The sequence below is a fragment of the Clupea harengus genome, chromosome 12, assembly GCF_900700415.2.
Source record: "Clupea harengus chromosome 12, Ch_v2.0.2, whole genome shotgun sequence".
Lineage (NCBI taxonomy): Eukaryota > Metazoa > Chordata > Actinopteri > Clupeiformes > Clupeidae > Clupea > Clupea harengus.
Genome location: NC_045163.1, coordinates 10133440 through 10148439, shown reverse-complemented (window position 1 = coordinate 10148439; position 15000 = coordinate 10133440). Strand labels below are relative to the sequence as shown.

At 45.1% G+C, this 15000-nt stretch overlaps 2 protein-coding genes across 3 annotated transcripts in view; both read left to right on the top strand.

Annotated features, from left to right (window-relative positions):
- The window catches only part of fcho2 (FCH and mu domain containing endocytic adaptor 2), a 63429-nt gene that overhangs the window by 37344 nt on the left and 11085 nt on the right, over positions 1 to 15000 (top strand). For both annotated transcript variants that reach the window (XM_031577503.2, XM_031577502.2), the window contains exons 14-19: positions 1194 to 1369; positions 6892 to 6916; positions 9898 to 9934; positions 10164 to 10255; positions 14186 to 14301; positions 14403 to 14532. In XM_031577503.2, coding sequence (XP_031433363.1) covers positions 1194 to 1369; positions 6892 to 6916; positions 9898 to 9934; positions 10164 to 10255; positions 14186 to 14301; positions 14403 to 14532 — 576 coding nt within the window. The remainder of the gene's footprint in view (positions 1 to 1193; positions 1370 to 6891; positions 6917 to 9897; positions 9935 to 10163; positions 10256 to 14185; positions 14302 to 14402; positions 14533 to 15000) is intronic.
- Positions 11367 to 13262, top strand: LOC122133326 (amyloid beta A4 precursor protein-binding family B member 1-interacting protein-like). The gene is made up of 3 exons (XM_042709290.1): positions 11367 to 11617; positions 11769 to 11849; positions 12950 to 13262. Exons 1-3 carry the CDS (start codon positions 11512 to 11514, stop codon positions 13132 to 13134), a joined length of 372 nt encoding a protein of 123 aa, XP_042565224.1. The 5' UTR covers positions 11367 to 11511; the 3' UTR covers positions 13135 to 13262.

Here is a 15000-nt window from a genome sequence, read left to right as displayed (position 1 = left end):
AACGTCCTCTTTGATTCCGGGAAATTTGAGCACCTAACCCATCTCTCATACAAAGATATCGGCGAAAGTTTGTTCACCAAGGGAAGATCTTGATTTTATCATGTCCCTTCTACAATTAATATGTTATTAACCATACGTGATCAACAAACGCAACTTACATCATTGCAAACGTTATTCTGTGCACTATAAATCTACATATTCCATGCTATCATGTCATGCCAGGTCATTGCATAATCTAGCGAAAAGCGGAGTGGAGGGTATAAATGCTTGCTTGAGCCCAGCATGAAGTAGATGTACTGAACTTGAACATAGCTGAGCACTGTTATAGCTGGTGCTGTTCCATGGCAGATGGATATGATATGAAGACTCTTGTGACATGGACAATGTGTGTGGATGTGTTGATGTTTTCTGATAATAAACATTGAGAAACACAAATTCAGTGTCATTTATTTTAATAACATAAAACCCCAGGAATAACGCCCGTTATTTCGTAAATCACAGTAATAATAACAGTAAATCTTTGTCCGAAGACATTGCTAGTGAAAGAAGCTTTGTATTCTTCTTACTTTCAGCAGCATTTATCATCTTCTTACTTGCAGCAGCGCTAGTAGCAGACACGTCAGCACACGTTTGTCGCGCACCAGTGACACGTCACAAGTCGCTGTTACATGCTCCTCATGCGTGAGTCCCATGCTAGTAGTCATGCGTCACTTCTACGCTATTCTTTCGTTAAGTCACACGCCAGATGTGTCCACCTCGCCCTAGAACGCTCGAAATTGAACGATTAGAAAGTTCAGAGAACGTTGACCAGAACGTTATGGTGTGACGGGGCCTTATGGTGTTTGTGTGCTCAAAACACAGCGTAATGCGTTGTTATCAACTGGTATTGTAAACATCTGGTAATAATTGCTAACAACAACAATTGGTATTGCATTTGTTTTCCGACTTGTTACTGGAACATGGTCAACTCGGGTGTGACGTCATTCCCACCTCTGAGTTCAGACTTCCGAGGTAAATGGAACGCACCATTATTACCAACTGAATTGATATCATGATCTGAATATGTTAGACTTTGTCTGAAATCTATACTATGCTTCTGGCCCTGGTTTTGTCCTAATCTGACCCTTGTCTGGTAGTCGGCCGGTATGAGGATTAGGTCTGAGTTGATTGGCTCCTTAACGGCCCTTTTTCACATGCCAAAGAGAACTCCTTCTACTCATCCAGCGACTCAGAAGATGAGGACGAGCCTAGAAAGTTCCACGTGGAGATCAAACCAGTGCAGCCAAATAATTCCAACGACCAGCATCGCGCCACTCTCGACGAGCTCAAAGCCTCCATCGGCAACATCACACTCTCACCGTCCACATCGGTAGGTGTCACACGCACACACACACACACACACACACACACACATAAATGCACACACACACACTACGCCACAGAAGATGTGCTCAAACCTTCCAGCCAGACACATTGTACATACTCACACTCACTGATCTGTACCACACCAGTATTGACAAGCTCTCACACACAGATGTGTGCGCACACACACACACACAAGCACATATATGTATACATGTACCTCCCTATTTTGCACAAGGCTTCGCAAAAATCCCTCATTCACACACTTTTGGCACTCTCTGACCTAAATGGACTCAGTTTTGACTGGCCAGTTCCTCTGTATTTTTTTTCCCTCTTCCTTTCAATCTCAGAATGGAATTTTCCTCTCTTTCCTCCCCTCTATCTTCCTCTCTTCTTCTTCCTCCTTTTCTCTCTCACCCAGTGCTTTCCTTTCCATCGCTTCCCTTTCCTTGCCCCCATTGGTGTCACTAGGGGGCAACAGCAGTTCATGTTTCTGCCCCCCTCCTCTTAGGAGCAGCTTGTTTGCTGTCTGTGTACTTATGAATATTTCAGCACATTTGTTTTTTCGCCCCACGTTCTAGACGCTGAGGTCCAGTATTCACGGCCTGTCTCTTAACGAGTCATCCCTCTTAACGAGTCATCCTTTTACATTATTTCATGCTGGCATCTTTAAAATTCTGCTGACTTCCACACTAGTCACACTAGTCATGGTGAGCCACTCGACCAGACCAGCACCTCATTCAGGGTAGGAAATTTACATATTTTTGGGGGGGCAATTTTTGCCCCCACTTACTGAAATCCAGGGGCATTTAACAAAAAATTGGGGGCACTTTTAGAAACTTGTGAAATAACATTTAACCTTTGTTCAAAATAATAAACACACTTATTTAGGCTTACAGTATATGAGCAATTGTCATCAAATGGCAAAAATAAGACTATTAGGAAGTAGTCTACAAATTCAAAACCAAACAGAAAACATAACTCAGACAATCATATTCAATTTTATTCATATTTCTTTGTGGTTATTTATTGTCATTATTACATTTTTTAAATAACTATTAACAATAGTTTTTTCTTTCTTTTTTTGTAATAATAACTTATTATATGTATTGATTTTTTTGTTACCTTTAATCATGTTGTACCTACCATAGTAGGCCTACAGGAAATACAGATAGGACTAGTTAGCTAGCTTGCAAGCAGAGCTAGCTAACGTTAGCTAACTAACATTAAACTAGCTAAACCGAACTAAATAATTTCTAAAATTATTATTTCTAGTTATCATTCACCGTAGGTGATGGTGTGTTGCTTGGCGCCTGGTGACGAAAGGCCATGTATTTCTTTAATTTATCCCTTGATGAAGTCAGCAGAAGAATTCGCCTGTGCTGTAATGACTGGCAACTCGTTGTCCACAAGTCTGACATGCCTTGAAAAAATATCGGGTCTTTTTCTTGTTGTCGTCATCCTCCACCCCAAGCCAATTTAGCTTCCATTTTTCAACGGTCGCTGGGTGTGTGAATTTAATTTTTTAGAACCTGAGATGGTGACGGAGACTGTGTTGGCTGATCCTCATTTCTCCTCACGCTCGCAGTCAGATTAAGAAGCGCTCCAAATATTTTTTGTTAGAACGTTCGATTCTTCACGCGCACGCAACAATCAGTCAAGGCAGTCAAGGCGAAAATAAAAAACATTTTATGGCAACTGGACCGGGTCATATAGGCTACGATGTTTTTGACAAGTTCATTAAATTATTATTACAGGAAATTATGGGAGCATTTTTTGCCCCTCTCCTAGTGATTTCAGGGGCAAAATTATGCCCTCGTGTATTTCCGACGCTGACCTCATTACCCATAAGCCAGTACAGCAAGCGACCCCTGCTCTGCTTGTTGTCATGGTAATTTGAGCAGGGCAGGGTTCACCCGTGACTTTTGGATAGGTGACCATTGAGGGGTCAGTCAGCCAAACACTTTAAAAGCCCCTGAACCACAGTCCCTTATGTGCCCTCTACTCTCCAGCAGAAGCAGGCTTTGTTCCATGTGCTGAACATAGTTATTGGGGTCTGGCATGTGTGTGTGTGTGTGTGTGTGTGTGTGTGTGTGTGTGTGTGTTTGTGTATGTGGAACATCTGGGTGTTGTTGGTAAATAGGTCCATGTGCCTTCCTGTACATGTGGGTTCCGGGGCAGGACGTGTGTGTGTGTGTGTGTGTGTGTGTGTGTGTGTGTGTGTGTGTGTGAGAGAGAGTTTTGCTGTTGTCCCTCTTGGCTGGACTGTAGTAGCCATCTATCTTTCTTTCTTTCTTTCTTGTGTAATTGCGAGCCTCTGATAGGTCTTACTCTGTCTCTGAGTGCTCAGATGGTTTTAGAGGAGTCTGTCCCTCTGTGGTTTTAGGTCGTGTGTGTGTTTGTTATAGCGTTAGTAGTGTGTGTGATTGTGAGCATGTTTGTTAGCGAGTGTGTTTGTTATAGCGTTGGTAGTGTGTGTGATCGTTAGCGAGTGTGTTTGTTAGCATGTTGGTGGTGCGTGTGATTGTGAGCATGTTGGTAGTGTGTGTGATTGTGAGCATGTTGGTGTTTTGGAGGAGAAGTAGGAGAGTCAGCTGAGAGGGACGGATGAAGATAAAGAAAGAAAGAGAGGTGGAGAACAAGAGGAAGGAAAGGCATGTGTGTGTGTGTGTGTGTGTGTGTGTGTGTGTGTGTGTGTGTGTGTGTGTGTGTGTGTGTGTGTGTGTGACAGAGAGAAAGAGAAAGAGTGCCCTCTCTGAATCACCGGATTGCACGTGAATTTTGCTCACTTCAGCCAGAGACGTCATTGCACAGCAAACTTCATTCAGTCACGAAACCCTCTCTCTCTCTTCTCCCCCTCTCTCTCTGTCTATCTCTCTCTCTTTCTCCCTCTCATTTTTTCCCTCTCTTTATCTGCCCATCCATCTGTTTATTACAACATTTGAGTCTCCTCGCTTTCTTACCTTCTCTTACTCACACTTTTACTTTCAGTCCATTAATCTCCCTCTCTTTCCCCCATTCCTGTCCATGCCCCAGTCTCTCTCCCTGTATTTTACTCTGTCTCTCTCTCTCTCTTTCCTTCTCTCCCAGCCACCCCTCACCCCCCCCCTCCCCTCTCGCTCCTTCTCTTTCTGCATCTCTCTTTCCTGTTTGCGTTGACTCACTAAGACGGCCAGAGTGATGCATTTCTAGAATAACATTTTTGCAGAAGTACCCGCGCGTGTGTGGGGCAAAACGTTTGGTGGGCAAATGTTTGCTTTAGACCTTTTCACCACAAGTGCGACATTTCTCTCTCTCTCTCCCTCTCTCTCACATAGCCCCCTTGGCTCATATTTATTTAGGTTTCAGTTTGAACCCAGGGCAGCCCGTGTAATAAATGAGCTTTCTAAAAATCAGGACTTAACTTCTCAAATATTTTCACGCCTGATGGAGAGAGGGAGTAAGACAGCAACAAAATTAAGTGCTTCTCTGAGAATTGGTGTTTATCTTAGTGCATTTTGACGTGCACCTTAAAGGTACAGTCCATGATTCTGACAAAAAAGTTTGTTGATATTTGAGCCAATCAAATAACCCTCCCTTCCATGCTCCTGAAGCAACATGTTGAATGGTTGGAATAGTTTATGGGTCCGAGCCACTGTGTTTGTTTCCAATTTATTTCTGTAACACCAGAGTTCATTTTTTAATCGCACTCAGAATGGACATGAGCAATTCACCAAATGTAACCAAAAGTGTCTTGGATTAAAATCATGGACTTAATATCTATCACTCTCCCCTTCCATCTTGTCAGCCCCCCCCCCCCCACCCCCCTCATATTGACAGATGTGTTTCGTGTTAAATGTTCTCAAGTTGAAAAACGTAGGTGATGATGAATGCCACATCATCTGGTACAGATTACTGAAGCATTTTCTTTCCATTTTTCATCTTTCTTTCTTTCTTGCATTCGCTCATTTTTGGGGTGCCTCCTTCGCTCTGTGTGTGACATACTTTCTCCCTCTCCCTGTCCTCCCTCTCTTCTGTCACTCCATCCCGCCCTCTCCCCCACTCTCTTTATTGTAACTGCAGTAGAAAGCTGGTGTGTGGCCTGGGAGCTGTAATTGAACCCATTTGCCTCCCAGTGCCTCTGGGACCAAATTCTGGCTTCAGTTCTGTGTGTGTGTGTGTGTGTCTATGTGTGTGCATGCACATGCTCTGTTATGAATGTGTGTGTGACTGTGTGTACATGTGCACAAGCGTCCTTGTGTGTGTGTGTGTGTACGCACACGTGCAGGCATGAATTTGTGTGTGACTATGTGTGTGCACGGAAGTGTCTTTGTGTCCATTTGTGTGTGTGTGTGTGTGTGTGTGTCTCTCCCTCATTGTGGTTTTGCGCATTTAATGTGTATTCTCTGTTTCCTGTCCACTGTTTATCTTTTTTTCTGCACTGCTCTTCTGCACTGCTTTACCCCCAGAGTGAGGACTTTCCACTGGATCACACAAAGCCACATTTCTCACAGCCACTGCCGTGACCACACTGATTTACATTCCCCGCGCTCCCTCCATTTCTCTTTGTGTGTGTGTGCGTGTATGTGTGTGGGTGTGTGCATGTGTGTGTGTGTGTGTGTGTGCACATGCTCTGACGCATGCTTGCAAGTGTGGGTCTTTATATTTAACTGTCATTGCCACGCAGAGGTGGAAAATCTGTGAAGCACCAGGGAGATTTGCAGATACAGATGCAGATGTTTTCCTCTGCTCGGGATTCAGTCGTATCTGTTCATCAGTGATTAGACAATTTAGTCTCCTTAGCATGACCTCCAGATTATAGCTGACCATGACCCCTGACCCCTGACCGGTTTGCATACGGTGCCAGACTCAGTAGCTGGCCTCTGGGGCTACTGCAGTATCTTTGTGTAATGTCTAAAGAGGAGTGTTACGACCGGCTCGTGGGTCGCAACATAAATACGGTAGAGACAGACAACGGTGTAGTTTGTAACAGCAAGACGATTTATTAACTACTGAGATTGACCCAAGGTAAAAGTCTAGGGGTTCTCAAAGATGCGTGGATGCGTGTCGTGGGTATGTAGGTGAGTAGGAGCGTTGCCAAAAGTGTGTGTGAGAGTAGCGGAAGCTGAGAAGGGGACTCCATCAGACGTAGCAGTGCTTTTATATCCTGGCACCAGGTGTGGATAATCACTGCTCATCATGCTGGTTGTAGGTCCACAGCCTGCTCCCTCCATATGGCCAGTATAGGGACTGCAGGCAGGGTGCGCAGGGCACAGGGGGTCGTAACAGGAGTTTAAAGCACAAGCAAAGGACACACAGACACATAAGAGACATCTATCCATACATCTATCCATATGGCCACATGGGATGAAAATAAACACAACACATTAAAACACATGTTGTACATAGACTTTTCAACCATCTGAACTGTTCGGCCCAGGGTTCGCAAGGAATTTTCGGAATTTTCTGCCTGTCTTTGTCCTATTGGTCACTTGCATCATCCATCTTACTGCTACGTTGGTGTCATTCATCTTGTTTTTTTATTTTCAGGTTCAGATGAGGAGGAACCAGTCCAGTGAGTATTACTTTCACTTTATGCTGCTAACCACCCCCCCACCCCCTCACCCTGCTTCCCTTCCAGACCCCCCCAGTGATCCATGCGTGATGTTTGATTTCTGGGGAGAGGCCGCCATTTTGGCTCCTGAGCCCTGAGTTTCCTGGCCTGGACTCCTCTAATGAGGTTTCCCCTCGTATTTACCCAGAAAGCTCTCCAAAGCCAGCTCCAGCCCTGTGCAAACAAACACGGGCCGGTTTTCACAAGTGCGCTTCATCCAGATCAGTCCAGAACTCATGCCCAAAAACAAGATTAATTGCTTAATTGCGTGTTTATGTTTTTTCTTGCAATCATAATTTTTTACATATTTTCTGGTGAATTTGAGTCTTTTAAGTGAAGACAGCTGCATGATTTATTGGCCTGTTTCGTGCATGCTCTTGACAATGGGGCGAGATTTATGCTGACACGCATGCTCTCTATCATTTTAACGTCTGTCCCAGATAGCGCTTTGATTACTCTCTGAGACTTGCCTCGGAAAATACCAGTTCATTAACCATTTACATCTACATCCCATTCACAGCCAGGCCCTCACGACTAGCTTTTATCCAAAAAGCCACTTACAGCACAGGGAAGGTGTACAATTCAGTGCAATGTGGGATCACAAGGATAAAACCTCTTAGTTCTGCTCTTACAAGTACCTACAGGAAGGCTAGTGGTTGTGCTATCCAGGAACCTCACTTCAGCTTTGCTGTACCGTACTGTATTGACGGGTGATCACAACAGAATAGACTGCTAAGACAGAAGAACTTCTGTCTGAAATGTCATTCACTTCTAACTCCTCATAGGCTCCAAAAGACTAGTAAAATCTGTAGGAGCCCATCTATTGCTATTCATTTCTCTAAAGCAACAGATCTGCCGTGATTGTTTGGGGAGTGTGTATTCATCTGTGTGTTGTGTTGTTCTACACACACCTAGGGGTGCCGAGGGGACCCACACACTCCTCTCGCACCTCACACACTGGGGCAGCCGGTGAGTATGGCTGATTTCATAAGAGTCAGTCTGTCGCTCCTATCCAGCAGGGAAGCTATCTCGGCTCAAGCACACACACACACACACACACTATTAGCAGCCAAAGCTTTTAGACAATCAAGCAAAATATACATACATTGCTAGCGATGGTAGTAAATATGCATCAGCTGTATTGATGCTAACCATCACACATGCGGCACCAGTGAACTCGGTAAAGCCTCATCATTTCACAGTTGACTGAGCCACCAGCCAAGAGCACAGATCTTCAGTTAGAGCAGTTAGAGCAGTTAGCTAAGAAGAGCACTAACGCTAACACACAGTCAGAGAGTGCAAAGACCAAATAGATCAAGGAAGGTAGACCAAATGCTCAACAGCCAATCAGATGTGAATGATGGATTTCAGGTGTCTAGCACAGTGTATGTCTCTCCTGTGAGAGTAGAGTTAACAATGTCATATATTTGCACCATTGACCAAACCATCTCCAGTAAACTTGAACCATGCTAATGCTAACTTGTTGTTGTCACTAACATGAATGCGGAAAGGCTAGTCTGCCACACTATTTGGCTGAAAGAGCCTCAGATACAGTTAGAGAAGCTTAGTGGAGTACAATTGCTAACTCCCATTCAGGCAGGTGTAGTTAATATGCATGTATGTTGATCTGGAGTGCTATTGCTCACGTTCAGCTAGGTGCAGTAAACATGCATGGAAGATGATCTGGCTTCTACACCCTTTGGCTGAAACAGATGGATGTAGCCCATGCTAGCTGCCGCATGTCACATAATCATACATCACTACCCATACGTCCCTGTGTGTGTGGGGACACCACCAATCTAGCTGCACATCGCTAGACCAGCTCGCAGCCTGAGCCACCGCTTGCACTAACAGTTGTTTCCAACGCTTCCAACATGGCTTTTAATACCCGCCGGGGCATCTGCTAACGCTAATGAAGGTTTTTCCCTTTGCACATTTAAGAGTTTTGCCATTAGTGGTGAGGAGATCTAGGTGATTCTGAAAGCAGAGAGCAAATACTTGAGCCACTGGCCGCAAGAAATTGCAAAACAAACAGCAAAAGAAGACCATACAGCAAGGCTACCCTAGAGCCTAGAGAAATGCAGAACTCTGAACTAGTATAGAAAGCTCTCTCTGTGCGTGTGTGTGTTTGAGCCTGTGCGTGCGTGCGTGTGTGCGTGTGTGCGTGTCCGTGTGCGTGTGCGTGTGTGCGCGTGCGCGTGTCCGTGTCCGTGTCCGTGTCCGTGTGTGTGTGTGTTAGAGTAGATGGTGCTGTTGGACAGCTGCTGAACAGTGCCAGGCTAGAAGACCACAGTGGGTGCCCATGCTGGCTGTGCCCACAGCAGAAAATGACTAATGGCAGCATGTCACGTGTGTTTGACCACAACTACAGAGAGAGAGAGAAAGAGAAAAAGACAAGGAGGGAGGGGCAGAGAGAGAGAGACGTTAACCACTCCTTTATGAAATCAGTTTCTTATTAATATACTGTTTAAACAAATTCACCATTTAGTCACAACCATAGATTACAAATAAAGAAAAACAGCATGTTACCCACAATCGTGAGTTAGGTAGATTAAGGAGAATTGTGCTGTTGGCAAACTCTGGAAATGTTAATGCCTCCTCACTGGGAGAAAGTATATGTGTGTTTTTATATTTGTACCTCCACACACACACACTTTGCACTGCAGCCCTTTCTTCTGTGTGTGTGTGCAGATAATGTGTGTGGATGTTTGTGTATATTGGTGGGGTTGTGTTTGTATTTTGGGGGAAGGTTATATGGTTCAGAGTTTGAATCTCTATAGGAGGGGTTTAGTGTATGTTGGTGTTGGTGTGTGTGTGTGTGTGTGTGTGTGTCCTGGAGACTGTTTTTAACCTTTCTTCTTGGGTATTCACAGCATTCTGAGGGGTTCAATGATGAGTTGTAGGGGTTTGGGCTGTTAATCAAACATATTTTCCTTCATCAGGTGATGAACTCGGGAGGTCCAGGACGAATTTCAACGAGTGAGTACCGTTATCTCAGTTAGCTGCATAATATACTGTAATGTACTGTACTTGAAGCAGACTCATTTGGAATATAGGCACTTTATCTTTGCTTTGCGGTCATTGATCCATATTTGTTACCAGCAGTTATTTTCCTTCTCTCTCTCTCTCTCTTTTATGAATAAGACAAAAATATGACATATGTAGAGTATGCTTGATATTAAAATCTGTTTATTTCAATTCTTCCCAGGACCAAGCTGTCTAACAATGACCTGCTGTCTCTGGACCCCTTTGGCCCCTCCCCAGCAACAGGCCCCTCCTCCTCAGTGCCATCCTCCACAGGTAGCCACACCCTTCCTAGTGTGGCTGATTCTTGATCAGCTAAATTCAGGTTCATGTCGGCTTCTCCAGTCCTGATGAACAGTTACTGCTATAGTACACTGTTCACATACACCAGTCAATATTTACATGTTGGTACCCTGTAAAATCAGGTACGCTCTATGCTTCCCTTCAAAGCCATCACACACACTCACACACACACGCACATGCACACAACCTCCTAATATAGTGTGGATCTGGACTGACCTCGTCCATTATTGATGATGCGTATGGGGGGAGGGGAAGAATGGGGGGCTTTTCCAGTTCACCCAAGCCATCTCTAGAGAACCAGCCCAGAGCTCCGTCACCAAGGAAACCCATTGTCCCCTCTATTCTGTTCTTTGGCAGATTCACATTCACAGTCTCATTCAATCAAGCAGATCGCACTTTAATTACTGTTCTTTCAGTTCATCACCATAATTATTGTTATTATGTTTTTTACTATTCATTTTGTCGTCAATTTGCTTGTCTTTTGTCTTTTTCCTTTGTCATTATAATAATGTTAAGTGTCTGTAGACTTTATTGTATTGTTCATATTTTTTTTTCTATGTTTTTTGTTACAGTACAGTATCATGCTTATGATTTGTGTTATATTTTTATTTTACTTCCATTACACTGTATTGTTTGTTTCTTTAATAGTTTCTGTTTTCTCTTTGGCATGTAACACAAGCCTGCTGTGCGGGCCTGTCTGATATGGGGGAACTGATTCCTGTGTAGGAATGTGGAATGAGTGTGTTAACACACTCTCCCATTCCTAGAGCCCCACCCGATCTCTTCTCTCTCTCCCTCCCTCTCTCTCTCTCTCTCTCTCTCTCTCTCTCTCCCTCCCTCTCCCTCTGGCTTTTTCTCTTGTTCCATCTCAGTCTCTCTCTCTCTCTCTCTCTCTCTCTCTCTCTCTCTCCCTCTGGCTTTTTCTCTTGTTCTGTCTCTCTCTCTCTCTCTCTCTCTCTCTCTCTCTCTCTCTCTCCCTTCCAAAGCCCCTTTCACATACGAAACCTGTTAATGTATCAGGTAAAAACAATATTTTCATTCCCACTCAGCCTTCCATAAGTGAGTGTGTCTGGGGTAGGTCTCTGACACCATGGCTGAAGGAGAGGGGAGCTGTCAGTGACCTTGACGAGGGCCAATCATAATCCTCTCACCTTGACGAGGGCCAATCATAATCCAGAGTTAATTGGCACCTCCTGAGGTCAGAGGGCGGGGCTTGGGGCCCCTGTGTCATGGATGTTGTCAAACACGATCTCGTTACCACGGAGATTGCAGTAAGAAAGGAGCGTGTAGAAAGACAGGAGGGGAGCGAGGGACAGAGGAGTGATGGAAGGAGAAGTACGCCTCATCTTTGGTCCCTTTCATTCCTTCATACTCAAGAAGTCGAAATGCATTTGTTTTGTTTTTTGTTCTGTTTTGTTTTGTTTTGCTTTGCTTCTCTGTATGTTCTTCAACTTTTCTTTTTCCCTCCCTTTCCTGTCGTTTGTAGACCTTGCCTCTCTTTTCTTTCCGCCTCTTCCCCCATCTCCCCCTCTTCTGCTAAGAGAGACGGACTTGTGTGACGAGCCAGGTAAAAGCAGGGTCAGAGGTCAACACTCACTCTCTCTCACTCTCTCTCTCTTTCTCTCTCACACACACACAAACACACACACAGATTTACCTTACTTGCTGATTTTGATTGAAATAATTTCTGAAATAAATCTCTTTAAAATGTATTGGCACATTTGAAAAAAAGTAGGTGGCCTAAATCTGCAGTCCACAGCATCCAAACATTGCATCAGAAAGGGGGATTACATAAAAGTCATATCTAATTTCTGTCACTTGAGGTGGTATGTGATAGCCTTCCATGCATGAGTGTGTGTGTGTGTGTGTCTGCACGCGCGCAGCGTTTGTAGACGTTTACTTAAAGCACTCAGGAAAGACGCTTCACTCAGGCAAACCTAATGCCATTACACTCCCTGTAACGGCCTCAAGATGTCTTCACTCTTACACACACACACACACACACACAGGCAGACATACACAATACACACACACACACACACACACACACACACACACACACACACACTCCTGTCTTGGGTAAGTTTAGCTTATAGGTTAGCCAGTGTTGCATAGAGATGCCTCAGTGTTGCCTGCTATTTCACAAGCCTCTCCTCCTTTGCTGACCTAAGCTCTTGAGTAATGGAGGATGCTTAATGGAAGATGTTTTCAGGTGAAAAAACATCCAAATGAGATTTCTGGAAAAAAAAATCCATTACAGTATAATTAATTTAAAATTAATCATTAATAATTTAATTTGTATATATTTATTTATTTATACTGTATGTCTTCTTTAATGTGACCTGCTAGTGCAGTTAAACTGTCTCCAGGTGTGTGTGTGTGTGTGTGTTTGCTGCATTGTGATATATGGCCTTCTGTGAATTTTGTAAGTTGTCTTTTAAAGTTCAACCTCCTGCTTAACAGTGTTGTAAACTAGTGCTAACTGTAAGTTGTGTGTTTAGCGCTTGTCCTTTTGTGCTGCTCTGTAATTGTAGGTTTTCTTCTCATGTGTGGAGTTGGCATGTATGTGTATCTGTTAAACTCTGTGTTTGTGTGTTTGGTGTGTTTCTGTGTTTCATGCCTCCTCCTCCTCCTTATTCCCCCTGTTCTCTCTGGCGCCCCCTGCAGCCGAGGCAGCACAACAGCAGGAGTCGTCCTTACCTTCCCCCCTGGACGACCTGCTCCAGCCCAAAACTGAAGTGCCCCTCCCGCCTCCTTCCCCCTTCTACCTCCCGTCCCCTCCCCCCACCCCCATCTCCCCGTGGGGCGTTCCAGACGACCCCTTCCGATCCAGCAGCGTCCCCCCTCCCTGACCGATCCGACCCCCCCTTCAGCCCCCCCCCTTCCACGCAGGACCCCCTCTCCACCCTCTCCTGGTCCCAGAGCCAGTGGGTCGCCTTCAGCGACGACCTCATGCCGTTACGGCGCGGGGTGGTGCCGCCGCCGCCATCGTCACGGCAACCGCTGCCACCACAACTGCTGCGTCGCCCCCAGTCTGTGCCCCCGGGCCAGTCAGGGTTGTATCGATTTGCCCCTCCCAGTGCCACCCTTGTCCAGTCAGCCGTGCTCAGGCGAGAGAGTGCCACCTGCAGGTCGGAGGACTCGCCTGCAGCCATGGACGTCAGCGCAGTCGCCGCGTTGGCTAACCTTTGCAACGACGGTAACCATGGAGACATGGGCAGTGCTTGGCGTGGCATGTCACTGGCCTGATGGGCATACATACAGCTGGCACATGACAGATGCATGTAGAGTAAGGCACATGACTTTGGACTCTACGCTGGTACATGTCTAGAGTGCTCAAGGGGTCTGTAAGTTGCATCCATGGAGAACCTTTAAATGTTCAAAACCATAAGGTGCATGTGCCAGCTTGAATGCACATCAGGTGTGTATAGTTATAATGAGTGTGTGTTTGTAGACCTGTGGTCTGGCCTTTTTATTCTAATTCCCTTGTATCCTTTGCGTTATGTACAGTATATCTCTTTGTTTTTTAGTTTTTTAGTTTTTTTTTTGTACGTTTTAAAGTGTTGTGTTTGTTTTCAAATTTCTGTTTATGTTTGCATTTTATTTTGGAATGCGTTTTCTTGCTTGGTGTGCATTTTTGTTCAGTTATTTCTTTTTTGTTCTCTTTGGTTTTGACAGTTTCTGTGAAAAAATGACCTGCTTGGAATGTTGTTTACTATTCAGTTGATTTTAAACTTTTTCTCAATGTATTTATTTGCTGTTGCCTTTTCTGTAGCATGTTGTTAGCTCACAGGTACCGCTGGTTTTCTGCCTGCCCCTGAATAGTAGTTGACTCAGCATGCATCTGGCCAAATCAATTCTCTCATTCACTCCCTCTCTCTCTCTCTCCATCTCTCTCTCCAGTGCCTCCTCCTAACAGACCCACCACGCCTTTAAATGCAGGGGCTCTGGCGCCACCCCCTCGCCCTTCATCACGGCCCAAACTAACAGCGGGAAAACTGGCCGGCATCACAGAGATGGTCAGTGTGTGTGGAACATATGCAGGCAGTTGCTATGTTTTGGCTGCTGAATTGAGTTCCATGTTGATCGCCTATGTATGTGTTTGTGTGCGTGTTTGCAGAGTCGGCCGTTTAGCCCTCCCAAGGTGACCAACTCCAGTCCCCCCCCCACGGCACCCCTGGCCCGAGCTGAGAGCTCTTCCTCCCTGTCCTCCAACGCCTCACTCAGTGCATCCAACACACCCACCGTGGGTAAGTCTTACACACACACACACACACACACACACACACACACACACAAACAAAAACACACTAACACAAAAACACAAAAACACAAACTCACTCTCACTCTCACTCTCTCTCTGTCACGCACACGCACACACACACACACACACAAATAATAGCCTCACTTGTCTTGTAGTATAACTCACCTCAGTCACACCTCTAGATGTAAGTCAAATACACACGCACACTGGAGCACTATGGGTTCACTCATATCCTCTCTTTATGTGTGTGTGTGTGTGTGTGTGTGTGTGTGTGTGTGTGTGTGTGTGTGTGTGTAGGAGATTGTGCTGAAGGTTGTGGATTACCTTGGGCATACACACAGCTCTGTGCATAATGTGTGTTAGTGCGTGTGAAAATGTTTGTAAGGGCACACCTGTTTGTGTGAAAGACTGTGAGTTAGCTCATATGTTTTCACACTGTTGCATATGCTGTGTG

Bases quoted from the DNA above. Each gene is read 5' to 3' on its own strand.
- LOC122133326 (XM_042709290.1), top strand. From the start codon at position 11,512: ATGGATGTTGTCAAACACGATCTCGTTACCACGGAGATTGCAGTAAGA. The intron at 11,618-11,768 runs GTACGCCTCATC...TGTCGTTTGTAG, and splicing joins GAGGAGTGATGGAAGGAGAA to ACCTTGCCTCTCTTTTCTTT. The intron at 11,850-12,949 runs GTAAAAGCAGGG...CGCCCCCTGCAG, and splicing joins GGACTTGTGTGACGAGCCAG to CCGAGGCAGCACAACAGCAG.